This window comes from Mastigoproctus giganteus, chromosome 11, assembly GCF_048544385.1.
Source record: "Mastigoproctus giganteus isolate SK-2022 chromosome 11, ASM4854438v1, whole genome shotgun sequence".
Classification (NCBI taxonomy): domain Eukaryota; kingdom Metazoa; phylum Arthropoda; class Arachnida; order Uropygi; family Thelyphonidae; genus Mastigoproctus; species Mastigoproctus giganteus.
In genome coordinates, this window is record NC_143585.1 from 41,043,486 (window position 1) to 41,071,422 (window position 27,937).

Here is a 27,937-nt window from a genome sequence, read left to right on the forward strand (position 1 = left end):
TGATCGTGATCTTGTTATCATCAGCAATTCTTCATGCATTAAGAATTGAGAGGTAAAAAATACCCACTGGGTGGCAGTGTGCAGGTGTATGATTTACTTAAAGGCATAACTACTTTCAAGAGTAAAGGGAAGGGCTTTTGTTTTCGTAATGGTGACTATAATGGTCTCAGACAATTTTAAATTGTACAGAGTGGGAACAACTAATGACAATACCAACAAAAAAATTCTTAATGGGAAGCATTCCAGGAAATAATCATAAAAGATGCCAACTAAGAAATACTGTTCAAGGCTGAGACCTAAATGGGTATCAGATGGTCTAATAAGACATATGGCAGAGAAGAAAAATGCATGGAATGCAAATAAATTATCAGGTGATACAGAAGGCTATGGTAGATATAAACTGGTTTGCAGTAAAGTCACAAAAGAGGTTAGGTAAGCCAAGGCAGATTATGAAAAGTCTTTGGCAAAGGATGCAAAGAAAGACACCAAAGACTTCTTTACATAAACATTAGAAAGAGTGGGATTGAATCACAACGGTACTTGATATCGATAGTTTAACTATCGATGAGCATGCTTAAGTTGCTGACAAACTGAATAAGTATTTTGTATCAATATTTACACTTGAGGAATGCCTTAAGGAAGGGGATGCCGGAAGTGTATCAAACTATAACAGGAAGCTAAATGATTACGTAATAATGGAGAGGAAAGTGTCAGAAGAAAAAAGACCGCGGTGGTGGATAGAATCTATCCAATTTTATTAGGGAGGAACAAAGGAAGTAAGCAAACTTTTAGCCTTAATTATGAGAGCATCTTTGCATTCAGGCACGGTTCCTGTGGATGTGCAAATGGTGACATGAGTAATTACAGACCTGTTAGCTTAACTTCTCTTCCGGGAGATATAAACTTCCGGGAAAATAATGGATTCACTGGTTAAAGAAGTAAGCAGTATGATCCAGGCAGGAGTGCAGCTATACTTCAGTCACAGCATTGGTTTGTTAAGGAGATATACTTCAGTTTGGTTTGTTAGTATCCAATCAAATTGGTCTTGTCTGACCAATTTGATTGGATACTACGATGTAACAAATGAACTGGATTCAAAAAATAATTTTGATATCATATACTTAGATTTCAGGAAAGCTTTTGATATTGTTGCACATAAAAAGATTGCTGTGCAAACTGGAGCAATGTGGCATTAAGGGCAAGTTATGGCATTAAGGGCAAGTTGCTATGGATAAAGGGGATGGTTGAGTGGGAGAAGATAACAATGGACTGCTCTTCATGGACTAATGTTATTAGTGGAGTTCCTCAGGATTTAGTGCTGGATCTGTTGTTTTTGTGTTTATTAATGATATTGATGAAGTATATTATTTTATTTATTTATTTTTTTATTATTATTATCATTAGCTGTATGATGCAAGGAAGGCTGAGGCTTTTGCTGCACCAGCCAAAAAAAAAAAATTCTTGAGCTACCGAGAGAGAGAGAGAGAGAGAGAGAGACTAAAGTAGAAGGGAATCACCAAGAAAGAGAATGATGATATCCAGCTCAGGACCCTGGGTGTGCCAAGCCCATACTCACCAGATGTGAGCCCCTAGGGTTAGGTATCAAGCTTGATGTCTAAGTTGCAGAAGATACAAAGATTGGCATTGTGATTAATGACAGTAATGAAGGTATGCTGCTACAATAAGATCTAGGAAAATTTGGCAGATGGGCTGAGAAATGGCAATTGAAGTTTAACATTGACAAATGCAAGGTACTGTATATGGGTAGTAGGAATTGTGCTAACTGTGTGATACTACACTCAGGGTAGTGGAAAAGTAAAAGGACCTGGGGTAATTTAGCAGTCAGATATAAAGTTCTCTGAGTAGTTTAGACAGGCTGCCAGGACAGCTCATCGAGTTTTGTCAATGATATACAGGAATTTTTGCAGCAGGAATAAGGAGGTGATTATCGTATTATATAATGTAATGGTCAAGCCACGTCTTGAGTCTGCATAGGTCAGAAGGCCCCCATTTTAGTAAAAATGTGAAGCTGCTGGAATGGGTACAGAGAAGAACAATGAGATTGGTAAGAGGAACAAAGGTATGCCTTAACAAGAGTCTTCAGTTTTGCAAATTTCAGCATCTGGAGACTAGGGACCTGATTGAGGTGTTTAATACTTTGAATGGCTTCAGCAAACTCAGTACTGATGGGATTCTTCCTCTTGCTCAAATTATGCCCATGAGGGTGCATAAATTTAAATTGAGGAAGGATGGTTGCAGAATAGATGTGTAGAAGAATGCCTTCAGCCAACGGGTGTTTGATTGCTGAAACATGCTTCCATCTGTTGTTGTGAAAGTGGATAATTTTAATAAATTAAAAGAAAAACTGGACAGACTGTTGGAGGGGATGGATAGGTGAAATTGGTTTTTTTTTTTTTTTTTGCCTGTTTTATGTGCCACACTTCAAAGCTTGCTGCATCTCTTGCCAATACTAATACCAGTTAGTCTGAAATTGATTTTGATCAAAAACAGGAAGCAAGGTCATTGTGACTTGCAGAGGAAACCAATTACTGGGCCACATTCATTCTTTTACATTGCACATAATCTTGGAAATACCTCATAATTTCTGTCTAATAAGTGTGATTGAGGTGTTTTTTTTTTTAGAAAAATTTTGTATGAACAATGCCATTGCCATTAAGGAAATGTTAACATTGCTTCCTCTTATGATTTTGACACATTTCATTGGGGTTTGATATTGAGGGTGTCTGTTGTAGACCCTCCTGTGCCAACCAGAAAGTCTTCATATCAGAAACATGATAATTTGTCACCATTTACAATTTTGTAGAAGTGCATTTGTTCGTCTTCCTTTGACTAGACAGACCAGGTATTTTCCTTTGAGGTGTAGCATCCACATCACACAGAATGATTTCCTCTGTATCACCAGCCAGTGCTAGGTGTAAGATGGTTCTCATCATTACTGCATACCACAAATTTCTATATTGGAGACTTAAAGTGATGAAACCCATGTATAGTATCCAGAGCAAAGCTGTGGCAGTACCCATCTATTCCGTCATGCAGTAAGAATATCTTTTGAGTTGATGATGTGTGTCTCATGTAATGCCAAATCCAGTATTTCTTAAATTTTGAGGATATAGCTCTGAAACGGTTTTTGCAGTTTGGTTGCTGGATACTCCATGGAACCTAGTGGTAACTCTAGTAAGCATTTGGATCAGTTAGTGTATAACACTTCCTCTACTCCGCCAAATAGTGACTGGCAGAGTAGAACGAGTAATGTAATGTGGTGAGTAGTGTGTATGAGGAGACATTGTCAAGGTCAAATTATTATTATTATAATTAGCTATATGGTGCAAGGAAACCTGAGGCTTTTGTTGCACCAGCCAAAAAAAAAAAATTTCTGAGTTAACCTGAGAGAGAGAGAGAGAGAGAGAGAGAGAGAGAGAAAACAAGAGTTAGAAGTAGAAGGGAATCACCAAGAAAGAGAAGAATGATGATTTCCAGCGCAGGACCCTGGGTGTGCCATGTCTATACTCACCTGGGATGTTATGTCAAGGAAGTGGATATATTCTTGCTATGTTTACGCCATATCCAAAATTTTATTATTCATACATGCTCCCCCTCTACTTTATTTTATATACTGAATGAATTATGTATAGTCAAACTAATAAAATGAACTTATCTGCAAAAAGATGAATTAAATCTCCCAAAAACTTCCTAATTAATTTCGCAAACATATGTAGTTTTAGTTCCAATCTAAGTGTTGTCCATTTGCACGTACAGGCTGCCAAGTCCCACTTACTTTTTCTGACAATCCCAATTGTCACTAATCATCTCAGTTTTGCCAATTATTTGCTTTATGATTACTTTCTCTTTCTTTGACTTCCTCACTGTCAGGAAAGTTAGATTCCAGAAACTCTTCTGCAATTTAACTTTCACAACAGTGAGGTAATTTTCCTTGGTGATTTTAATATTCGAGGCACCTCAGATCAAAACTTGTTCTCTTTACCAATGGAAACTTTCTTTCATGGCCATTTGCAACTTCATGTCATTAGGTATTATAAGAATGTGAAATGGGATGATCTGTGAGGCGTCTGTTCTTTTCCTTGGTTGTATTACTGTTTTAAATCTTTTGTTCCCCATATTTGTTGAGATTGTCACTGAAATTATTCTTGTGTTGATGAAATCCTTTATTCTATATTCCACCTTAAAATGTCATTCTTTATCTAAACCAGGGGTGTCCAACCTTTTAGCTTCCCTGGGCCACATTGGAAGAAGAAGAGTTGTTTTGGGCCACACATAAAATACACTAACACTAACGATAGCTGATGAGCAAAAAAACGTAGAATATATAGTTAACATATTTAAGTAATTTAAACTTCATTAATTCATGAATTTTTTATTATAAAAGTACAAGACAAGACAGCAACATGAAATTAGTGAGATGTTTGACATTGTTTTTGAGACACTAATGCTTCAATATTTGGTTCGATGGAAGTAGGTGCAATTCTCAGTGAGTTCTCAAGGTGCTCATCAGATATTTTGGCTCTAGTTTTATTCTTCGTGTGCTTCATCCTTGAAAATAGCTGCTCACAAATGTAGTTGCTTCCAAATAGCGATGACATGAATAACACATGATTGTGAAGCGAGGATATTTTTCTCTGGGAAGATATATCTTATAGAAGTCCAGTAAAGAGACATGATCAAATTTTTCTTTAAGTTGAATGTCAGATTGTAGCTCCATGCATTCCATTTGAAAATTGGCAGGTAATATGTTTGTCAACTGAAAATGGAGTCGCAAATATACCAAAAGATTGATGATTTTTCCAGAAATCTTGAAACCCATTTTCAAATATCTGTATCAAATAGAAAAGCAAGGCTGGATATTTTTCATTGTTCACAGTACCGTTTAGCCAACATGTTGAAATGCATAAAATTGTTTGCCTTAATTTGAGATTGCCATAATTTGTTTAATTTTGAACGCTGTTATAGTTTGAAACATTGTATTGATCAGTTGGTTTTCACCTTGAAGATGCATGGTTAACTCATTTCACTGAGTGGTCAAGTCTACTAAAAATGCCAAATCCGTGAGCCAGTTTTCATCGTCAAGTTCTGGCACAAATTTTGTTTTTGATTCCATAAACGACTTGATTTCATTTCGCAAATCATAAAATCTTTTCAACATTTTACCTTGACTTAACCATCTTATTTCTGAAAAGTAAATGTCCCCATAGTCAGCATCCATAAATTTAAGGAATTCCTGGAATTGGCGATGATTCAATCCCTTGGCCCTTATGAAATTTACAGCCTTGATGACAATCTGCATGATGTGTTATCCATCTTTAAAGCTTTTACGCAAAATTTCTTGGTGTACTATGCAGTGATATTTCATCATACATAAATTTTGGGAGGCAGTTGCATCGCTTCTATTAATTTTACAAGTCCATCTCTTTTACCTATCATCGCCGGGGCACCATCAGTAGCTATACAAGATAGGTTCACAGTGGACAAAGAAAATTGCTTTAATGTATTTTTCACTGCTTCATATAAATCTCTTGATTTAGGTGTCTTTTAATGGCACTAAAGAAGCTATTTTTTCAGTGATGTTATATTCGTCATCACTACCTCTAATAAAAATTGCCAATTGAGCTGTATTAATAGCATCAGTACTTTCGTCTATCGCCAAAGCATAAAATTTAAAATTAGCAGCTCTACTCTCCAAACCTTTTTCGATAGATTTTCCTATTTCATCAATTCGCCTGGCTGTAGTCTGGTGAGACAAACTGATTTTAGAAAAATCCCCTTTTTTATCAAGGCAAATTATATCTGCCACGCTTTCCATACATTGCTTGATAAACTCGCCATCGGCATACGGTTTTGATTTTTTTGCTATCAGGATTGCAACCACATAACTAGCTTTTACAATAGAATTCGTTTGAGTTGTTATTTTTTTAAAAAAACTTTGTTGAGATGATAGATTTTTTTTCAGTTCCGCTATTTTGTCTTTACGACACATTCCTTGATACGCACTAAATTTCGCAGCATGTTTTTGCATGTAATGCCTTTTCAAATTGTAGTCTTTGAAAACTGGCACAAATTCCCTACAAATTAAGCAGATTGCCTTAGTATTTGCCTCAACAAAAATGTAGTCATCTGTCCACTTTTCGTTGAACAATCTTCTATAATTTTTCTTTTTTTTTGGTACGGCTTTCTTTAGAGATGCTGTGGAAGCCATGCTGGAATTTAAAAAAAAATAGATTGAAAATTAGAAAGAAAGTATTAGTATTAGTAACGGCCGCATGGTGCAAGAAAGCCTATGGCTTATGCTGCACCAGCCAAAAAAAAAAAAAAAAAAAAAAATCCGAACAAAACAATGATAAAAACAAAAAATAAATAACTAAATAATAATAATTAATAAATAAAAAAAATAAATAAAAATGAAATTAAACCTATCATCCTATGCGCTTCCCTTACCCGAAAGTACTATCCAGATGACCTTTGAATTTCCCCAAACTGTCGGCCTCCACCACCCATGAAGGCAACCCATTCCAGTAATTTACAACTCACTGTTTAAAATAAAACTTCCTGCAGTCCAATCTAAACATTTCCCCCCGTAACTTGAATTTATGTCCCCTAGTTCTAGCATCATTTATAATCTTGAAAATTTTGTCCTCATTCATTTTACTGATGCCTCTCAGAGCCTTAAACACCTCAATCAAATCTCCTCTAAGGTGTCTAGTTTCCAAACTCTGCAACCCACATATTCGAAGTCTTTCTTCATAAGGACGCCCTTTTGCTGATCTCACCAGGCGAGTTACCCTTCTTTGCACCCTCTCAAGAAGCTCGATGTCTTTCTTTAGGTGCGGTCTCCTACTTGAACACAGTATTCCAAGTGTGGTCTAACCTAAGCCTTATATAATGGGATTATCACGTCCCTATCTCTACTTGCAAAAGTTCGATAGATCATCGATAGGACACCATTGGCCTTCCTTGCAACCTGTTTACAATGCTCAGAGAATTTCATGTCTGACCGTATCGTAACACCCAAGTCCCTTTCCTCCAGTACTGGGTTTAGTTGAACTCCACCAAGTGAATAAGTTATTTTGGGATTACTGTTTCCCAGGTGTAATACCTTACACTTTGTTGGATTAAAGCACAGCTGCCATTTTTCTGACCATTCCTGAAGTCTATCTAGGTCTCTCTGAAGAAGCTCAGCTTGACAGTGATCATTAACTACTCTACCAATTTTAACATCATCTGCAAATTTAGACATCACGCCCTCTATCCCTTCATCAATGTCGTTTATGAAAATTAAAAACAACAGTGGTCCTAATACTGATCCTTGGGGAACCCCACTTCTTACATCAACCCAATCTGAGGAATAGTCATTTATCACAACCCTCTGCCTCCTGCCCTGAAGCCATCCTTCTATCCATCTAAGGATTTTCCCAGTGATTCCAACCTGTTCCAGCTTATAAAGCAACCGCTCATGTGGGACTGAGTCAAAAGCTTTGCTGAAAACTAAATAAACAATGTCGAAATTATTCCCTAAATCCAGCTCGTGAGTGACCCTTTCGAAATAGCGAACCAGATTTGTTAAACATGATTTTCCCTTTACGAAACCATGCTGAGTATCCTTGAGAATTTCAATTCGATCCAAATGATCCTGAATTCCACCCTTGATCATTGCCTCCATGATTTTCCCTACTACTGAAGTCAGACTGACAGGTCGATAATTTCCAGCTTCACTTTTAGAGCCACCCTTATGTATGGGAGATACATTTGCACTTTTCCAATCCAAGGGAATCTCCCCAGAGTCTAGTGATGCTCGCATAATTAGCCTCAATGGTTTAATGCACTCGCTTGCCGCCTCTCTTAAGATTATAGGGTATATTCCATCAACTCCAGGAGCTTTACTGGTCTGTAGACTCAAAAGTTTTTTCATTAAATAATCTTGCGAAATTTCAATATCATTAATTACATATTTTTTAACTTTGCTCCCACAATTTCCCTTTGCCACAAAAGGCTGGTGGTGTATTTATTACTATTCCCTTTCCCTTACGTAAAGGTCCGATCTGGTTTATCCTGCTCTTCTTGGCATTTATATATGTGAAGAATTCTTTATCCCCCCTCTTTGCTCTGTTTGCTAGTGATTTCTCATAAGCTGCCTTTGCCTGTCGAACCTTTTCTGTGGCTCTATTACACATCACCTTGTAGCTGTTATAGGCTTCAGTATTTTTTATTGCTCTGTAACCTTTCCATGCCACCTTTTTCTGCTCAAGTAATGTGGCAACTTCACTATTCATCCAACTTGGAACCCTTCTTGTGGAGGGTTCCAAGGCATCTGTGATTAATGTTTTAAAAGCGTACCACAGTTCAATTGTATTCATTCTCTGCGCGATATCTACCCAGTTAATAGAAGCCATGTAGTACCTTAAGGCATCGTAATTTCCTTTTCTGAAATTAAAACCCATTCCTTTGCCTTTTACTTCTGCTACCTCTCTCGTCATCATCCACCGTAGAACTCCGTGATCACTTCCTGCTACTGGTTCCTCTACTGTCAGCCCTGTTATGTCATCTGATTCATGTGTGATGATGAGGTCTAGGATATTCTTTTCTCTAGTACTTTCCCTGACATGTTGATACAAATAACAGTCATCTAGTTGATTTAAAAATTTTGTTGATTTAAAAATTTAAAAAGGTTTAATAATCAAATAAAAATACTTACATGTCTTCTAAATAACCAAAAATGTCTGTTGTTTACAAAGGTAGGTGTCAACTTGACTGTTTACAATTGCACATTGAAAGCCGGACCAGCGTACCCATGGTGCACATAGAGAGACATCTATTGCGTGGTAAAAGTAGGAAGCAAGAGCGCTAGCACCCATTTATTATGTCCAGAAGTAACTACTTGCATGGGTGGCAATTTTGAATAAATACAATTATTTGAGAATGATTTTATGAATCTCTCATTGCTAAAGAACGTGTTAAATTCAAAAATTCATCACTTATAAATTAATAGCATGTTAAAATTGTATTTGTAGTATTATTAATGGTATTTTTAGTTGCAGTCTCATAAAGTTTGTAAGTTTACAATTTTTTGTTGGGCTGCATTCATAGCCATCCTTGGCCGCAGTTTGGACAAGCCTGATCTAAACCCTAGTTTTCCAATAAATGTGCCAAGGCTATTCAAGATAAGAATTCTGCATAGTGATATTGGCTTTCCTTTGAAATCTCTACGGTAGGTGAACATTCTGGTATCTTGCCAAAGTTATTGGCTGTAACTTCTATCCCTCTATACTCCCACCACTGTTAAAACTTGATAGTGTTGTTGCATTCTCAGCATAAAGCCAACATAAAGCCAACTTAATAGCATCCTACTTTTCTTCTAACTCTTGTATTGGTGATCTTTGTAAACTTTCTAGCACACCTAGTACTCCACTCAGTGCCTCCTATGGCCTTACAACAGAAGGATATCATAAGAATTCTGAACAATCTTGATGTCAAGAAAGGTTCAAGTCATAAGGGATGGAACTAAATGTATCTTGTTGCAGTTCCTTATCTGTGACAATTGCTTTAGACTGCCTTCCATTGACCGAACCCCAAAGTGCATGTCACAGTGACAGGCTGAGACCTGGGTGTGTCCGACCTTGTACACATTTTGTTCTTGACTAGTTACTGTGGGTCCCCCCCAGGAGGAATCTCTCCCCCTCCTCTCAGTTTCTATTCATTACACTGCTCTTCCTAATTACTGAGAGAAATGCTTATATTAGGCTTGACATTAAATTTACAACTTCTATCACCATCACAGATGATAACTCATTACCAATAGAATAAATATAATGCTCAGCAACCCTGACGAATTTTTGAACTTGTTCTCAAAACTTGTGCTCCTGTACTGTGTTGCCTCTTTATCTTTTAAACTTTCTTATTCCACTGGCATTTTTCCTTGTGATTAGAAATTTGCTTGGTAAATATTCAGTTACGGGTGCACCCTCCAAAATGTTGTTTTGCCATTTCAAAAAAGAAATGACAAAATGCGTTTTTTTTTTTTTTTTTTTTTTTTTAAACAGCTAACAAAAATTAACACCATATACAACCACTGATTCTTCTCACCTGTACATTACTAGACAATATTATATAGAAAAAGAAGGAGGCAGTGATTGACTGGTGGTTTTAAACCAGCACCGAGGGGCAGTGGTGAGCTGTGAATATTTTACCAATGGGCTTGCAGTTTTTCCGACTTTCTACTGAGTAAATTTGATCGTTCACGGAAGTGACATCATCTGCGGCTTCCACTAGAGGCGCTTCCTACGCTCTCACTACTAGTAGTGTGATTAGAGCGCGTCACGCATTTTTCTTGACTGGTATGATATCTCGAGTCTGGGGCAGATTTAGGGGTGGGGGCAGATGCGGCTTATTACCTCCTTAACCATGTGTATAAGTGAATGTGTAAATCGTTCCTTGGTCTATCTAAAAAAAAAAAAAAAAATTAAAAAAACTTAAACACCTGGTCGTCATGCCTCGCCTTATGATGATAACTGGATACGACAGTGTCTGGAGTTCTAACTTTTTAGAATTTTTGAATAGTATGACGTCACAGTCATGCTTGCTGAAGTTAATACAGCAGTAAGTATGCAACAATACAAATATTTGTCAACAATTTCTTTTTTCGTCTTGTATTTTCATTACATTCCATTATTAGGTTCCCCTGACATCTGCGTATGTTGCTTCAACTACAAGATCGGTACATCAATCGGTGCTGTTTTACAGGGATAATTAGATACGTTGCAGTAGCAAGTATACATCTCTTAATTTAGTTATCATAAATCCATTGTACCTTGTCTCTCAGAAATTATGAAAATCTGTAATGGTCAATAAAATATTTACAATAAAAAAGCTCTTTTATTTCACAATCGATATATACAAATCAAAATAGCTAAAATAAACGCGAAGGATGTCTCGCATAAACCATCTACCGTGCATGCTCGGCACACGCGCAACTTTTTTTTCGACTTTTTTTTAACAACTAGGGAAATATAATGGATAAATTTTTTCGTGATAAAATTTTAATATTGCGAATAAAAAATAACATGAAATATTTCCCCTATCACATATAACATAAAAACTATCACAAAACATTCCACAATATAAAAACAAATATTACATAAAAAACAAACTTTCTAGAAAAAGTACACAAAAAAATCACAGATTACATGAAAAAAAAAATTATTTCAAAAATATTCAAGAAAAATTGCCATATATAATTTACTTCTTTATTAATATTTGTTGTTGATTTTCTGCTTTGCTCAATAGCTGAGCAATGATTACAAAGGATTGATTTGACGTAATGATCCGGATCAAATGGTTTTCCATTTATATGTATGGTCATCATAATATGCAACGTGTTTAATTTTCAACATTATTCATTCATTCACTCAATATTATTCATTACGCTGAAAGCTCGCTCAGCTTCAGTACTACTAAATGCAATGGTTTCAAAGATATTTCTGACTTTCTTAATTGAAAAGGGAATTTCACTCGATTTTAAAGATAAACTGTCTTTGATAAAATCTCTAAAATCATTAATTTTTATTTCATATTTTATCAGAAAACTTAAATTTCTTATTCGGTTTTCACTGTCTTGCCACCGAGACGAAAGTTCTTTCACTTTCCATAATTTCCAGTAGCATATGTTTAAAATTTCTTTCAATAGTATCATTATTTTCTTTATTTAATTTAAAATCACCCCGTTGCATTAATAACATATCCTTTAAGGATAAAACAATGCATTTAATAACTTGTCATGAGGTAATTTTTTTACTTTCGATTTTTTTGATTCCTTCAAATTCTTTCCACTTCAACATGCTCTCAATTTCAGCTTGCTAATTTTTCAAATTAGCAATAGCATTGATAGTTCGAACAATTAATTTATATGCTTTTACCATTGTGATTCTGTAAAGCTTCTGAAAGGTAAGAGAGCGCCTGCAGGATGTCGATCATTAGTGCTAAATGGTTAAGAAATTCCAGGTTTAAAAGTCGATTTAATAATCCTGGATTATTTAACTTCTGATTCAAAATGTTTGCACAAAGCGGGATAATTCCTCCAACCCACAATTGCCATCCGGAAGCTACAAGTTGCTCATCGTGGCCCGAACACGCGACCAATCTTTATAGTTTCCACATCAAGTCCTTTAGCAATCTTACTTAATTCGCACTAGTTTTTTGGAGATTGGTGATACAATTTTTTTTTTTTTTTTTTTTTTGATTATTGCCTGTATGCCATTATATTTTAGAACATTTTGTACATAGTGAAAGGCTCGACAAAGTTTCAAAACCTGCCAACATTTCATCTTCATAAAGTTTATATAATATCTGAGTTGTCTCAATCCCTACCCTCTACGTTGCTACTCTCTCACTAGTTCTTTGAATTCAATGCAAAATGCCGGAATCACACGGATATTCAGCTACTGTGACCATGTAAACATAGGAAAAATTTACTGGAGGGCATGGATCACTCACTTCTCCGAAAAACATACGCCTGTTTGTCGGAGTAAAGGGGAGCCACAACATAGGTTGACTAGAGGCTATAATCCGTGTCGAGAATCTTCTTAATCCTCTGACTGGATATGGAAAGCATATTGACTAGCACGATTTCTCGGTATGTGACTGCAGAGGTTTCACGGACACCAGTAACATTGTGAAATGGTAATCCCTTTCACCCTTAATTTGCACTTTCTAATTACCTAAATTGCCTAAAGGTCAGAGGTGAGAACAATGCATACAAAGTTGTCTCTCCTAATCCGTTCGTATCATGGAACTTTTCTTCGTTCAGCGAAAACTATTTTAAATGTAATTACCAAGGGGAATCAAAAAAATTTGCTATAAAGAAGTTCGTTTAACGGAGGTCTGACTGTAATTAAATCAAAAATGAACAGATCCATTGCGCCATTAAAATGCTGGGAATGGGGCCCCGCCTGCCCCACCGTAGTTTCGGCTCTGGATACTCAATAATTGCCTTCAGGATTCCATTTGTAAAATTAATGATCGCTCAACAAAGGGCTCGCAAGTTTTCAAAAAAAATAACAATGGGCTCTCGCGAGCCTACTATAGCTCACCACTGCTGGGGGAGGACTAGTTTCCCAATTTTAAACCAGCACTGGTGGGGGGGGGAACTCATCTCCTGATTTTAAACCAGCACTAAGGAGGCAGGCAAACTCATTTCCCAATTTTAAACCATCACCAAGGGAGGAGGGAACTTGTTTCCCAATTTTAAACTATCACTGAGGGAGGGGGGCCTCATTTCTGTCTCCTCGCTAACAGTCTGGAGGATGCACCCGTAACTGAATTTCAGCCATTTGCTCATATCCACCCACTCTCTAAAAATGGTGATAAATCTCATTCAGTTATTGCCCTATTGCATCAACTGCTATTCTTTTTGAGATAATGGAGAAATCTATCAACCACCAATTTATAAACTCTCTTGAAACCTTCTATCTAATCATTAATCATAAATATGGATTCTCAGTGCATATCTACTGGTGATATATTGGATTATGTTACAAATTCATCTTTGAACAAATTCATTGGAAAAGTTTGTTGAAACTCAACAGTTGCCCTTGACATTTCTGAGTTTCTTGATCATGTTTGCTATAAAGGTCTTCTAAACATGCTCCCATCCCCTTTTTTTTTTTTTTGCAATTGGTTATCTAGTTTTCTCTGATTATCCATTGCTCCTTGCAGCGATGGTAGATGGCTCCCTGTCTTCTAATTTCTAACTGCATTCTACTTTCAAATTTGCAAAACCTTGTGCTGTACAAGCAACTTCACCTTTTAGCATATCTTCCACCAAGTCCCTAAGTGCTGATCTCCAGGTAATTTTTCAGTGGGGCAAAGAAAAAGTAGTTAGCTTTATTCCCTCCAAAACTCAGTCCTGTCTGATTGCTTGCTAAAAAGAGAGTCTGTTGCTCCTTAGCTCATCTTTGATGACACTCAAGTAGACAAAATCACGTATATTTACTAGAAAAGATATGTGCTCTAATCTCTTTTGGCATGAGCACATATATTGATACTTCTGCATCCAAAAAAAACTAATTTTTACTCATTCTCTACAAATCTCAATTTTCCCTAGTATGGAATATTGTTCTCAAATCTTGGGTGATACATTAAGGTTATGGATGACATTGTGGAATAATTAGTAATCATTACATAAATATGTTAGAGGAATTCATGAGTATCACACTGAAATGCATTCAGGAGTTCAGACTTAACCACATCGCCCCATACAGATTCTGGAAAGGAAGGGGTGGTAATTATACTTTCTGATTTTCCTGCTTGGACACTGTTTCAGGAATAAAACAGACATTCAAGATATGGTATATGCTTTGCTACACTTTTGTTACTATACTTGGCCACATTTTTTATTAAATGCTTTCTTCTATGTTGTGATCACAAAGCATGTCAGTTGCTAGAATAAATGTGTGGATATAGGAAGTAATTGCCTAAGAAGGTACTGTTTCAATAGTTCTGAAATACTGTTTTGAAGCTATATCATTGAGCATATTATTGAATATATGTTCTTTTTTTATCCCTGTATTGTATTTAGGTTGCTGATAAAGCCAAGGAGAAAAAAATTTTGGTACTTGGACTAGATGGTGCTGGTAAAAGCAGCTTTTTATCCCATGTACGTAGCACAGGTAGATTACATAAGCAACCAGAGCCAACTGAAGGATTTAATGTAGTTCGTGTGAACACTGGATATGAAGGAGTTTCACTTAATTTTTGGGAAAGTAAGTAAGTTGTTAGTATTTTGTGTGCATGATTAGACATTAATTCTGAATTTTTGAAGGTATTTGCGCAGTAAAAGTATTTATTAGGCATACATCCTGTCATGTGAACAGGATTCACTTTCTAATTATCACACTTGCCACTAGTTTTCTTACAGCTGTTTACCCGCTTTATCTATCACTTGAATTCTACTTTAAACAATGTAAAGTAGAATGGAAGATAATTTTCTTTGGCTTGTATGTATGTGGAAGTTGGGGTGGGGGAGGTCCTCTAGTGAAGCTAGAGGACTAGCTAACATGATGATAGAACAAAAATTCCCATTACAGTATTAGTAGTGGAAAATGTTGCAAGAAAGCAAGATTATAAAGCATCAACCAAAAAAAAAATTCCCACATCACCTGTCCATCGCTTCCAATAGTTTTAATTCTTCCTTGAATTTAAACTGCCCGTTTTCACAACAACAGATGGAAGTTTGTTCCAGTGGTAAACCACCTGCTGGCTAAAGGCAAACTTCCACATTTCTATCCTGCAACTATTCTTCCTCAATTTGAATTTACACCTCCTCATACATAGTCTGAGCGAGAGGAAGCATACGATCAGCATCGAGCTTACCTCACAAGTGCCTAGTCTCCAGACACTGCAATATACAGAACTGATGCCTTTCTTGGTAAGATCACCCTTTTGTACATGTCACCAATTTCATTGCTCTTCTCTGCACCCATTCCAGCAGATCTACATCCTTCCTAAAATGAGATGTCCAGACCTGTATGCAGTACTCAAGATGTAGCCGAACCATTGCTTTGTACAATGGGATAATCATCTCGTTAATCCTGCTGATCTTACATATATATTTTTTTATACATAATGACATAGTGAGCTAAGTAATTAGTTGACTGAAATTTTTTGCTGTTAACTTGTATGGGACATGGTTTTGGACATTATAGCCCTAGTTGCTGATGTACCATTAAAACCCAAACAAACAAACCAAATCTGCTAACCCCATATAAAGCATATTGATATTTCTATGGAAATCACAGAAACAGCCTCTAAGAATTGCTTTTCATTGTGTTTTGTTTTGAGCTACTGTTTGCATTTACTTTATTGTTTGTGCTTTTATAAAGTCTCAGATAAATGCAAGATTTGATGTAGTACCTGAATGTTTAAGCTGTTGGTTCTCAGTTTTTGTCGTCTAAGTTACCCTTAGAATTAACTATATATATATATATATATATATATTCTCAGCACTCCTAAAGAGTGGTTGGTATTGATCTGAAATGAATTCCTTGTGATCTTGCAGCATCACTATAAGGTTGCTTTTTATATGGCCCTGTGTTTGCACACCTCATGAATTTACATGCATAACTTTATAGCTGGCTCTTCAAATGAGCATATGCTTCTATGCATGATATTTTGTACATAGTAGTGTGGTAGAATATGTGTTACTTCTATCTAATCACTAACCAGACTCCAGATTGCAATTGAAATATATTTTTCATATACGAAACATTACACTGTTTAACATAATAAAACTGTATAAATTATATACAATTAAAATTGCAAAAAAATTTAAGTGGTTAGATTCATATAAATAAAAAAAATTTATAATCAAAATTCTAAAATACATGGAAGCTTTCAACAATGAATATCATCTGTCTCCACCACAAATATCTTAAGTCTAGTGATCTTTTAAATATACTGGCAAGATAATGTGGTTAAACCATGAACAGATAAATGTTTATACAGATCTTATCGGCTTGCAGTTTTTTTTTAATTTTAATTACATTATTTATACAGTTTTTATTATTTTAAAAAGTGAAGTTTTTGTATATTAAAAATACATCTCAATTGCAGACATTGAGATAATGAAATTATCTCAATGTCTGATCGGTGTTTAGATAGAAGTAACATGCATTTCTTCTGTCCCTCCTCAACCTCAGAGGGTTCTTTCAACAGATGGTAGCATACTGCTCATGGCTGTTTAACTGCTCCTGTACCATAGTGAAAATGTACAACGAAGGGTTTTGTGTTGCTTTTCCTTTTTTCTAAGGGGCTGTCAGAATCCCCAAACAGAAATCTATATTCTGCTTTCCATAGTAACAATGTACAATTAAAATTTCTTTGCTGATATTTTTTAATCTCTGTAATCTTCACTTGAAGAATACAACAAAATGGGTGTCTTTTCTATTTTTGTTATTAATAATTCTGTATTAGGGCCATCCATCATATTAGAAATATATAAAAATTGCAAAACAAGACAAAAATAAGACAGGAATTAAACGTGTTTTTTCCACATACAACTTCAGGAAAAGTGTATCTTAACAAAAGAGATAGAAGCACATGATCATTTCCTGTGGTTTCATGTGAACTGTGCACTGTTTTTGGCACTGCATTACTAGTAATACCTGCATGTGGTGTTTGTTCTTGCTTAACACATTTGCAGTTAGGTTTGTTATTTGAAATGTCTCATTTATCTCTATAGCCAAGACAAAACTTATGTCATCTTTGTAAAAGATCACTTTTTGAAGTGCTTATAGTCTGCATATGCATGATCATGTGAAAGTGGGCTTAAGTCTATGATACTCATAGGCAGTTGCTTTTGGTAATTTTTTTTTTTTTTTAGACTTTACCATTTTGAATATAAACATATAAGAATATTAAGATTCAGAAGTTGATGAAAAACAGCATTTTTTAAAATTCTGATTTGATTTTTGACAGTTTCACTCTGATTTTGGGCAATCAAATCAAAATAAGAAAAAATTAATATTTAAAAGCATAATGTATAATTTCAAGTTTTCATTTTTATAAATCTTCAAAATTCTACAATGGTGTGCAAAACCTAAGGACCAATACTATTTCTAAAGGTTACAACTACAAAATCTTTACTTAAGGTACTCTTTACTGATGAGAGTAGATTCAGTCTCAGCAGCGATTCTGGATGTCAGCTAACCTGGCAAGAAGTTGGCACACAGCATCACCCCACAAACATCACTGAAAGGGATTGATATGGTTGAGGTGTTCTTGTCTAGGGAGGCATTATCTTGGATTGACGTACACAACTCCAGATACTGAAAGGTGGTAGTGTGCACTGTGACCAGTGCACAGTACTGTATCGAGGTAATCCTTCCTCATGTGTGTCTGTTCCAAGGTGCCATTGGCCCAGAGTTCGTGTTTATGGATGATAACGCCACACCTCATCGCACTGCAGCTGTTGATATGCTTTTGGAAAGTGAGGACATTGTTCATATGGATTGGCCTGCCTGTTCCATTGATCTAAATCCCATCGAACACATATGGGACGCTCTGGGGAGATGCCCACATTATAAAGTAACCATTTATAACTACAAATAAAATTTATTCAATTTTTGAAAATTTTTTAACCTGATATACTGGGTGGTTTTAACATAAGTTTCCCTATTCAGGAGACCCTAGTGTCAAAACGGTTAGAGTTAGTGTTTGAAAATCGTTGGGTACGTCACTTAGAGTATGGGGAAGTGATTTGTAGGAAAAAAAAAATTTTTGTTCAAATTTCCGCCACCATGGGGGAAATGCTACTGCACATATGTAAAAGTTGTCATTTACTTCAAGACACGCTGCTTACACAAATGACATCCTGTTAGATAAAAGAAAAGCCAACACCACCGTCAATAACCATTATGGCTCTTACAAAAAAGGAACATACTCTGCTAGCAAAATTGTTCTACCAGAATAATAGTAATGCTAATTCAGCACTACGTGAACATCGGAAACTTAAAGGTTTGTGTAAAGGACCTTTGACATCAAGTGGGGCTTCGAAAACTAATAAAGAAATTTGGGGTGACTGGGGAGTTAGGTGTAATTCCAGGCAGGGGACAACCACGTATTAGAATGGAGGTAGTGGATGAAGTGGCAGTTGCAGTGGTCAGAATGCAAAACACTACCAGTCACTAGTGCCAGAGGTGTGTCAAGAGACTTGAACCTTCCTTGGTTACTGTGCGTAAAGTGCTTCAAATAATTTTATGCTGGTTCCTGTACAAGATTCATGTAGTGCAAGAACTAAAGTCTTGTGATCAGCAACAACGAATAGACTTTGCTCTATAATTTCTGGCTTGTATGGAACTTGATGATACACGGGCTCGGATGATCTTGTGGTCTGATGAGGCACATTTCACTCTTCATGGGGCTGTAAATGCACAAAACTGCCGAATATGGGGAAGTTCTTGTCCATCTGCTGTGCTAAAAGACCACTACAAAGTCCCTACGTTACAGTATGGTGTGGATTTACAGCAGAATTTATAATCGGACCATTTTTATTTGAAGAGTCTACACCTCATAGCCCCATAAGATGTATGGTAACTAGTGCACGGTACTGCGCTCTTCTGAGAGATCACATTATTCATATTCTGCAAGGAAGGCAATGCTTGGAGACCATAGTCTTCATGCAAGGTGGTGCCCCTCCCCATGTCGATCAACAAGTGAAGGAACTGCTCCGTTCAATATTCGGAAATGACCACATCATTTCTAGAGACATCATTTCCGCAGTTGTGGCCAGCTTGATCAGCAGATCTCAGTCCCTGTGATTTCTGGCTATGGGGATACCTGAAAGACAGAGTTTACCGTGGCGACATATAGATGCTTGTCGATTTGAAAGCAAGCATTAAACAGCATGTAGCCAACATTCCCAATTGATGAGGTGCTATGCGAAACTGTGTCGCATGCATTCCTCTGTTTTCAGAATGCCATCTCAAGTGAAGGAAAGCACATAGAACAATACCTGTAGATTTCTAAGTTCTAATATTAAAATATAATCCTAAGTTAAGTATTCCATCTGATGTTTACAGTGCCAATTTCTCCACTGGTGGTGGAAATTTGAACTAATTTTTTCCTTCTACAAATTGCTTCCCCCATATCTTAAATTATATATACCCACCGATTTTCACAGCGCTGTCTCTAACCATTTTGACACTAGGGTCTCCGAATAGGGAAACTTATTTTATAACCACCTGGTGTAATGACTAAAAAGCAACCTATTAAGCAAGCGATTTTTATGTAATTGCCTTTTATTTTTGCATGTTTTTTTCCCCCTTTTAGTTTTAATTGGTAAATGCACCATTATGGTAGTTTTTTAATTAATGGTGTACTTTAAAATAAAAATATTAAGCAGCAATACTTCATATACATAAAAGATAAAATTTAAAACTTCTCAGTTATGATGCCCCACACTTCTAAATGAGTCATGTTTACAGGAAATCCAGTATACAAGTCATATAAATAAGAAATAAATAACTACTCAGCTACAAAATCATAGCTTCTTATATGCATATGTAACATCATTTGAACAATGTCATGTAATTGGTTTCCTATAACTTCTGAGTTCCACGAGCTTCATAAAAGATTGTAGTAACTTTGTTACACTTACTGCTCTTTTAAAAAGGGTGATATTCTAACTTTATACTGCAATGATTTGTTTATGTTTAATAGCAGACAAAAATGAATCTCTAAGGCAGCATTTCCCAAACTTTTTTAGTCATGGAACACTTTTCATCTCACATTATATTTACGGAACATTTTCATCTCACAATATATTAATGGAACACTTCACCTCACAATATATTTACGGAATACTTATATACTTATGAAACACAAGTTTAGCTGGAGCCAAAGAACTGTTTGCTAATATTTTATTACATACAATGTGCTGTGCATCAGGAGCATCTTTATTTCCAACACATGTAAAGCTGAAATTCAAATAACTGTCATCATACTTTTGTTTAGGTCTTTTATTAGTCGATTCCTGTTTTTTCACTTTGGATTTTTGGGGAACAAAAGGCTGCGATTGTTCATCCTCACCTTGAAGTGTGATAATATTGTGTTCATTTTCATCGACCACAGTTGCACTACTAGGCTCATTTTAAAGTTCCTTTTTTCAACCACAAATCCAAGGTCATTTATTTTAATAATATTTCGAAATACTGATAATTATCGAAAAAAATGTATACAAGGAAGCGAGTTTAGTTATGATATCAGTTCACTTCCCCATCTCCTTCAACCTGTGTAGTCCAGGCAAAATTGCATATGAATGGCATATTAGGTCACTACAATTCTACTTTTTCATAGATGTCATTACCTCTACGCATACTTTCTATGCAAAAGCCCACCAAAATAAAGTGTTCTGTGGTCTATTTGTTTATTAGTCTATGTCAGTATATTAATAACTGAAAAAAAAATAATGCTACAAATTATAATGATTCAAAAGTGATGTACGCTACAAATATGCAAAATTTATTTATTTTATTATTATTTTTTAAATTATTAAGATTGTTCACGGAACACTTGTTCACATCTCACGGACACTAGTGTTCCGTGGAACACAGTTTGTGAAACACTGCTCTAAGGTATTCCTTCAGTGGCATGATACTTACGTAAACTGTTGTTTTAAGATAATAAAGCACTCAAAACTTACATTGGTATTATTGTTTAATTCTGAATTGGAAATATGTATATAATGGAGTCAAATGTTTTGTGGTATTTTTTTTTTTTTACCACTTTTTCAGTGACAGCTATTTTTGTAATATCACCATCACAAAAGATCACTTTGGTCATAAGAACTTGTTCTTTATGTACATATTTTTAATTTGGAATTAAATATAATAGAAACATAGGTTTTGAATGCTTTATCATCTTCAAACAGAAACGAATCTCCCTTTTCAATCTTTCTTTGGTGCCACAAAATAACACACACCTTGATTAGTATAAACTTTGTCAAAATTCAGTACCACAGTTCTTTTCAGAAAGATGTAAATATATGTTTGTATGAAGTTAATGCTAAGCAGAGTTAAATGGTAGGGACTTGAGTTATGCAATTAAGGCATAACTCAAGAAGTGGTAGCAGTGGCTAAAGAGAGATGTTAGTGGGTTAGAAATAGATGGCCGCAAAATTAGAGTTGATAACTCAATTACCCAGCGGGCAGATACGCCTACACCTGGTGTGTATATATATATATATATATATATATATATATATATAGAGGAACCAACCTATCCCAAAAGTAGTGGCTACAGAAATTGCTCACCATCTCCATATTATCAAAGATATTCCAGATCACATTCCCGTTCTTACTCAACCCATAAGTATGGGTACTACTGATCTTCAAATGACAGATGCAGTCATTCAGCTGTGACTAAGTATTCATAGATGCAGCTGCATGTAGTTTTTTTCCTAACCTGGAAATTATCACATAGGTGAAAACAGACATATTGGAAACTTTTTCCATAGAAAAAGTATAATTATTCTTCATAATTATACTGCAGTATAATTTGAAGAATTCTAATGTTAGTAAACTGTTCATTAATTCATGCACGTTTTGTATTATGCCTTTAACAGTTTTTGCCATTCTAAATGTATTTCATCCTTGAAAAGAATGTCATATGGTGCTGTTGTAAACAGCACCATATGACATGTTAACTGAATATATTTCAACTGATAAATTTGGTAGCTGGTTTTCTCAGAGGAAAATGTTTAGTTTTGCAAGTGTCCTGTATGCAATTAACATTTCAATAATGCATTTTTTTTTACTGCATCTGTAATGAGGCAAAATAGGTAAGAAACTGAACATCTAAGTAATTACTTTCAGATAACCACTGTTCTTTATAAAAGTTTAATTTTCTAATTGAGATATACTGCAGAAGAGAATACAATAGTTCAGTGGTCTGTTGGAAACCATTTCAGTAGCTGGCTCCAGCTCTGTGAGGTGTAGAGTTTCCTTCCATTGTCTGTTGTGAAATTTGTTTTGTCATAAACTGCATTTTTTATATATCTTTTTTGGGGGACAAGATCACACTATTATATCACATTTGTGATATAATGAGGTGCATCATATCAAGGTTGCACTATATTAACAATTTATATTGTGCACAACATAAGATGACAACATATAGCTCAGAAGTTATTTAACAACTTTCCTCTCTCAGGGGAAAATGTTTAGTTTTGCAAGTGTCCTGTATGCAGTTAACATTTTATTGCTGTGGTTTACAGAATGATTAATAAATATTTATAACTGAATAAGCTATAAAAGTTGATAAATGTCAAAAAATAAATGAACTTTTCCCCAGGATATAATTCATGTAGAATATAATAACAAGAAGGTGGAATAGGACCAGGGTATGTCTGCCAGGGGCAAAAGTTGATGACGTTGTAGAGCGGATATCATCTTTTAAGGGCACAAAAGGTGATATAGTTGTACACGTTGGCACTAATGACATTAAGAGTAGGAGACCGGCGGAATTACTTGACAAGTACAGGTCACTGATGAAAAAAAGCCGTGAATTAGGGTTGAAATTGAAAGTGTCTGCAATTCTGCCCAGACACGATAGGAGGGAGTATATGATGAGAGCCCTGTCAATCAATTCGGCCCTGGAAAGATTGTGCAGGGCTCAAGGGGTAGAATTTTTTTCAGCCTGGTCTGTACTTGTTAACAGGAGAGACTGCTTCTACAGGGATGGGATACACTTAAATAGAAAGGGTGCAAGAATGTTTGCTGATGCTATCGAGGCAATGTTAGGTGGGTCGGAAAACTGCTAGATTGGGGGGATACAAGGACTAATAGATTAACAGTAGCCACTGGCAGAGGTGAAAGTGATTCTTGCACTGCTTCTATTGGAATGAGCCGCAGCCTGGAAAATAAGATGCAGGATATTTCAGAGACTGCTGGGAATCATTGGGGTACAAGTAAACACATGGGTTGTGTTAGGGTAGCTAAGAAAAAGAACAGGTGCATGTATACTTGTGTGTACACCAATGCTAGGAGTTTAGTAAATAAATTTGATGAATTTGAGGTATTGCTCAAAACATCAAAGGCAGATATTGTGGGGATTTCAGAGACGTGGTGTCACACAGATATAAGAAATGCAGAACTGGAATTTGGGGAGTACAATGTGTACAGAAAGGATAGACAGGATAGGAAGGGAGGAGGGGTTATGCTATTAATTAAGAAACACATAAAATCCAAGGAAGTGAAGCCAGTCGACATCGCTGGACAGTGCAGTGTCGAGTCAGTTTGGTGTGACATAAGCATTGGGAGATCAAAATTGAGAGCAGGAGTGTGCTATAGGCCTAATGACTCTGATGAGTATAATAAGAAACTGTTCGGAGAAATAGAGTGGGCCAGTAAATCAGAGAGTCTTATAATGGGGGATTTTAATTTCCCAGATATTGACTGGAATTTGGGGGCTGGTCACTCACACAGTAGCAAGGCTTTTGTGGATTTATTGGATGATTGTTTTCTACATCAGCATGTTCGGGAGGCAACTAGAGGGAGTAATACTCTTGATTTGATTATCAGTAGTGATTCTTCATGCATTCAGAATCTGCAGATAAATGAACCACTTGGTGGCAGTGATCACAGTGTGCTGAAGTGGGAGTTACTCAAAGAGGTAACTACCATTAGGGGTAAAGGGAAGGGGTATTGCTTTCGTAAAGGCGGACTACAATGGACTGAGACAGTATTTAAATTCTATACAGTGGGATCAACTGATGATATGGCCAACAGCAAATTCAAAACGGGAAGCATTCAAAGAACTTATCGTGGAAGCTACTAGGCTTTACATACCAACTAAGAAATATTGTTCAAGGTTTAGGCCTAAATGGTTGTCAGATGAACTAATGAGGCATATGGCAGAGAAGAAAAATGCATGGGATACATACAAATTAACACGTGACACGGATGCCTATGATAGATACAAGTTGATCTGTAACCAAGTTACAAAGGAGGTTAGGCAGGCGAAGGCAGATTACGAGAGATCCTTGGCAAGGGATGCGAAGAAAAACAGCAAAGAGTTCTTTACTTATGTAAACTCTAGAAGGAAGGGGATGAATCAGATTGGTCCACTTGAGATCGATGGGTCAACTGTTGATGACCCTGCTCGGGTAGCTAACAAACTAAATGAATATTTTGCATCGACATTCAGACATGAGGAGTTATTCAGCGAGGGGAATGCCAGAGGTGTATTCAACTCTAGCAGTAAGCTAGAGAATCTTGTAATAACTGAGAGCAAAGTGGAGGAGAAATTGTTGAAGATAAACATAAGAAAGGCACCTGGGGTGGATGGGATCTATCCAGTTATATTAAAGGAGGCAGCAAAGGAGGTAAGCAAACCCTTAGCCATAATTATGAGAGCTTCCTTGGACTCAGGGGAGGTACCCATTGACTGGAGATGTGCAAATGTGACCCCAATTCACAAAGGGGGATCAAAGGCTGACACAAATAATTATAGACCTGTGAGTTTAACTTCTGTTCCCGGAAAATTAATGGAGGCACTGGTGAAAGAAGCACTGCAGGATCATCTAGACAAGACTTCAGTTATAGCTAGGACACAGCATGGTTTTGTTAAGGGGAAGTCTTGCCTGACCAATTTGATTGGATACTATGATGCAGTCACAAAAGAACTGGATGCAGGGAATAACTTTGATATTATATACTTGGATCTTAGAAAGGCTTTTGATACTGTTGCACATGGAAGACTGCTGCACAAATTGGAGCAGTGTGGCATTGGAGGCAAGTTGCTGCTATGGATAAAGGGGTGGTTGAGGGGGAGAAGACAGAGAGTGGTAATCAATGGACACTGCTCATCGTGGACTAATGTTATTAGTGGAGTCCCTCAGGGTTCAGTATTGGGGCCTTTATTGTTTTCTGTATTTATAAATGATATTGATGATGGTATATCAGGCTTAATGTCCAAGTTTGCAGACGATACAAAGGTTGGCAGGGTTGTCAAGGACACTACTGACACTATGCTGCTGCAACAGGATTTGGAAAGGTTGAGCAGATGGGCTTCGAGGTGGCAAATGAAGTTTAATATTGACAAATGTAAAGTACTACATATGGGAAACAGCAACCCCAGAGCAACGTATCAACTCTGTGGTACTACACTGACAGTGGTAGAGAATGAAAGGGACCTGGGGGTGGTGGTGCAGGCAGATATGAAGTTCTCTGAGCAGTGCAGACGAGCTGCAAGAGTAGCTCATGGTGTATTGTCAATGATATATAGAAATTTTTCTAGCAGGGATAAGGAGGTGATTATTCCCTTGTATAAGGCAATGGTCAGGCCACACCTAGAGTACTGTATACAGGCCTGGAGGCCTCATTTCAGGAAGGATGTAGAGCTGCTGGAACGAGTACAGAGAAGGGCAACTAGATTGGTGAATGGGACAAAGGGGTTCTCTTACGAAGAAAGGCTTAAGTTTTGCAAATTACAGTGTCTGGAAACTAGGCACCAGCGGGGTGATCTGATAGAGGTGTACAAAGCCTTGAATGGTTTGAGCATGCTCAATGCTGATGGGATTCTTCCTCTAGCTCAGAAAAATCACCTGAGAGGGCATAAATTCAAATTGAGGAAAGACAGATGTAGGATAGATGTGCGGAAATTTGCCTTTAGCCAGCGGGTGGTTGGTGGGTGGAACAGACTTCCATCCCTTGTCGTGGAAGTTGATAGCCTAAATAAGTTTAAGGCTCAGCTGGACAGGTATTTCGAACGAACAGAGGGGTGAAGTGGAAGTGGTTATTTTTATTTATTTATGTTACTTTTTTTTTTTTTTTTTTTTTTTTTTTTGGCTGATGCTGCATAAGCTTGCTTTCTTGCATCAAATGCCTCTACTAATGCTAATGCTAATGCTAAGAAATGAACTTTGCCTAAATTGTATAGGTATTGGGGTATTAAGATCAGATAGCTGAAGAACATTCATTCATCATACATTTGTTCCTGTGTGATTCCCCCCCCACTAAAGATAGCTTAAATAATGAAAGCCTAATCTTTTTTCGAAACTGGCAAAAGATCAAGCATTGATAAGCTTCAGCTTTTGGACAGAACTCATTTTGGGTTAATTAACTAGGACTGGTGAGACTGTGTACTTTGAGAGTATTTCTTAGTAACAACTCCTTGTATGAAATTTCAAGTATGAAATGAATCTTTTCTTTTGTTGAAGAGTTCTGAAAATAATGATGTTTTGATCTGTTTTTAGATGGGAAATGGTTTATAAAGTGTTCTAGTAGGGTCCCACTTGCATACAGGTTAAAAAAAAAAAAAGAAAAACCTGACCATTGCCAAATATCATGAGAGGAATACATCTAGTTCAGCATTTAGGAATGGTTAGCTGCTCCTTCCCTCCTGTAGTAATTCGACCTAGAGCATTTGAGATTAAAAAGGGTGTTATTTCTTGTTCCCAGTTTATTGCTGATTTATAATGGAACCCTTGCATGTACGTATATCAGTTCTTCATAAAAGATCCTAAAACATTATGCCTTATCTGCATAATGTTATAGAATGAATCCTCTCCTTTCTGCTTTATTATGTTTAATCCTTTTGTGGATGTTGCAAAAAAAAGGAAAAAATCCAAGGATGCACAATTTAAATACAGTAAACCCCCACTATTCGCGTTATAAGGGGCTTAGAGGGGAATAGGTATCCTGTGTGTTATCAGACACTGACGGATCCAATATCTCTCTATTACAGAAGATTTAGGAGAAGTCCAGTTGGCCTGCCTCCCTAAAATCCACTCATGCACACCTTCTCGATGGCAAGCCCTATTACATCACTTAGGTGGCAACGAACGTGTAGAGTGGTTCTCTTCAAGACGCCTTGTCAGCGTGAAGAGGAAAATACCAAACTCTCCAGCATATGATAGTATGGCAAAACAAATGACCCTCAGTCCCCAGCAGCTTTCACTCTCCCTCTTACGGCAGCGAGAGGATCAGAGTGGAAGCAGAGGGTGCTAAGAATCTCTGGGTGACCAGGCTGCCATGCACTGAAACTGAACTTGGCCTGTTATAACGTAAGATCACTCATCGGTGAAGACAGGATATTAGAGCTGGAAAAGGAATTAGAAAATGTGAATTGAAATATCATCGGTTTGGCTGAAACAAGAAGAAGAAATGAATCACTTATAAGTTTATCAAGTGGAAATCTGCTGTATACCAATGGAAACAGTGAAAAGAGTGAAGGTGGAGTTGGGTTTCTGGTCCATAAAGATTTAAAAAACAACATTTTGGAATTCAAAAGTACATCACCAAGGGTGTCAAGACTAATACTCAAGATTTCTAAGAGGTACAAGCTAAAGGTTATAATGATTTATGCACCAACATCGAGCCATGATGATGAAGAGGTTGAAGGACACTACTGACGCTAT

At 36.6% G+C, this 27,937-nt stretch overlaps 1 protein-coding gene across 1 annotated transcript in view; it reads left to right on the forward strand.

The window, feature by feature from the left end:
* LOC150077943 (ADP-ribosylation factor-like protein 3) overlaps window positions 1-27,937 on the forward strand; it is a 39,329-nt gene that overhangs the window by 5,042 nt on the left and 6,350 nt on the right. The window contains exon 2 of the mRNA XM_090384824.1: window positions 14,600-14,783. Coding sequence (XP_090240950.1) covers window positions 14,600-14,783 — 184 coding nt within the window. The remainder of the gene's footprint in view (window positions 1-14,599; window positions 14,784-27,937) is intronic.